Here is a 2,089-nt window from a genome sequence, read left to right as displayed (position 1 = left end):
TCTTCGATCATAATTTTCAGCTCTCTCGCATCAATAAGCGCAAACTTCTTTAATCATTGCAATTTCGTAACAAGCCCAAGTGTCGATATCGAATAAATTTTGTACAACGTAAACGTGATAACAATTTAAATTCTTCTATAACGGGTCCAGAGCCGACAAAAACAACAAACAAACTGAACGACAGGCGATTGGTGCAGCCGGCGCAGGGCGGGCCTCGCGCCGCGGCCCCGCCCGCCTGGCGCACGCACTGTCGCTCTCTCGCCCAGTCCTTAACTTATAGTAACCAGTGAGAGACGTGTTGCTTACTTACCTTAAATATCATTATCGACGTGATAAAAAGAACTTTTCGAATCGAGAGTGCTAAGCGATGCCTAGGCCGACGCGCGAGTCCTACGGCGATCAGAAACCACCTTTTTCCTACATTGCTCTCACCGCGATGGCGATCTGGAGCTCGCCGGAGCGCATGCTGCCGTTATCAGAAATATATAGATTTATTACAGATCGATTCCCTTATTATAGAAGGAATACTCAGCGCTGGCAGAATTCACTGCGACATAACCTCTCATTCAATGACTGCTTCGTGAAGGTACCTCGCCGTCCGGATAGGCCCGGCAAGGGCGCTTACTGGACGCTACACCCACAGGCATTTGATATGTTTGAAAATGGCTCACTTCTACGACGTCGAAAGCGATTTAAGTTACACAAAGGTGAAAAAGATAGTTTGAACGCAGAATTAGCCGCACTAGCGACTTTTAACAGAGCTTTCTTAGCGAGGCAGGCCAATTCTGCGCCAGGAGGTATGTCTGGTGGAATGTACGCACCAGCGATAACTTTGTGCCCAAGACTGAGTCCAGAGCCTCCAGAAACACCAGATACTGCAGCACTCTTGCCGACTATACCCAGACCACGTCGAGCATTCACGATAGATGCACTACTGGAACCTGAACCCAGGAGGTCGTCTCCTTCCCCTCCTTCGGTGCAACAGCCACATTGTCCAATGCCATTACCACCTGCTCCATACTTACTAGCAGCACAACGCTACCATGCCGAATTATTAGCAGGTCTACAACAATCTTGCCTCCCACCTCTTTGGACTTGGAGAGATAGCAGTCAATTTTCACATTATACGCTCAATTCATGAATGGTAAGGTTACATCTCATTTTTTTATCAAATAAACCTATTATTCTTTTGATCTGCTTCTGAATAAATATGTTATTTACCTTGTTAAAAATTTCATAATCTTAATAAATGGTAGTACTACAATTATTTAAATCGGCTATTTGTATTTATTTATATTTATATGTATGTATTATTTCTATGTATATCCATAAAAAAAAATAGCTATATCAGTCGGTTGTTACTAATAACACAACCATTAAGTTGCTTACCATAGAAACAGACGACCGTGTGTGTATGTAATAAGATATTTATATTTACTAAAAAACACAATATATAAACTCAATCACAAGAAAATCAAAAAACAAACTTTTTACACACTATTCAAAGTATATCATGAAGATCATATTGGTTCACTGTGCCTTAGGTGATAAGTCAAGATATTTGTAGAAACTAAGACATAATTCGTGTGGCTACGGCATTAAAGAATATAGCCACCCCCTCTCTTCCCGTGGGTGTCGTAAGAAGCGACTAAGGGATAACACAGTTCCACTACCACCTTGGAACTAATAAAGCCGACCGATGGCGGGATAACCATTCAACTGCTGGCTTTGAAATAGATAGGCTGAAGACGGGCAGCAGCGTCTTCGGTTCGAAAAGCCAGCCCTGGGGTCACCAACTCGCCTGCCCAGCGTGGTGACTATGGGCAACACATATGAGTTCACGCCATTTTTGGCGTGAACTTGCTGAAGCCAATGTCCAGCAGTGCACTGCAGTAGGCTGAAATGATGAATGATGATGAAGACATAGCCTTTAGCTACACTATCTATATCACTATAAGACAAGCTCAATCAGTCTTTAGCTTCAAAAAGTATCTTAAGGCTCACTATCTGTCACTAAATTCGCCATGATTGTCTTTTCACCTTTGGATCACATAGATATGTATGAATTGTTTATATTTATATATGAGTA

The 2,089-nt window shown here is 42.5% G+C and overlaps 1 protein-coding gene across 1 annotated transcript; it reads left to right on the top strand.

The window, feature by feature from the left end:
• The first annotated feature begins 364 nt into the window (after positions 1–364).
• Positions 365–1,141, top strand: LOC123670076 (fork head domain-containing protein FD4-like). The gene has a single exon (XM_045603585.1). It carries the CDS (start codon positions 368–370, stop codon positions 1,139–1,141), a length of 774 nt encoding a protein of 257 aa, XP_045459541.1. The 5' UTR covers positions 365–367.
• Positions 1,142–2,089: the final 948 nt, after the last annotated feature.

The sequence above is a fragment of the Melitaea cinxia genome, chromosome 1 (assembly GCF_905220565.1).
Source record: "Melitaea cinxia chromosome 1, ilMelCinx1.1, whole genome shotgun sequence".
Taxonomy (NCBI): Eukaryota; Metazoa; Arthropoda; class Insecta; order Lepidoptera; family Nymphalidae; genus Melitaea; species Melitaea cinxia.
The sequence above is the reverse complement of the archived record's forward strand: the minus strand, read 5'-3'. Positions and strand labels throughout refer to the sequence as shown.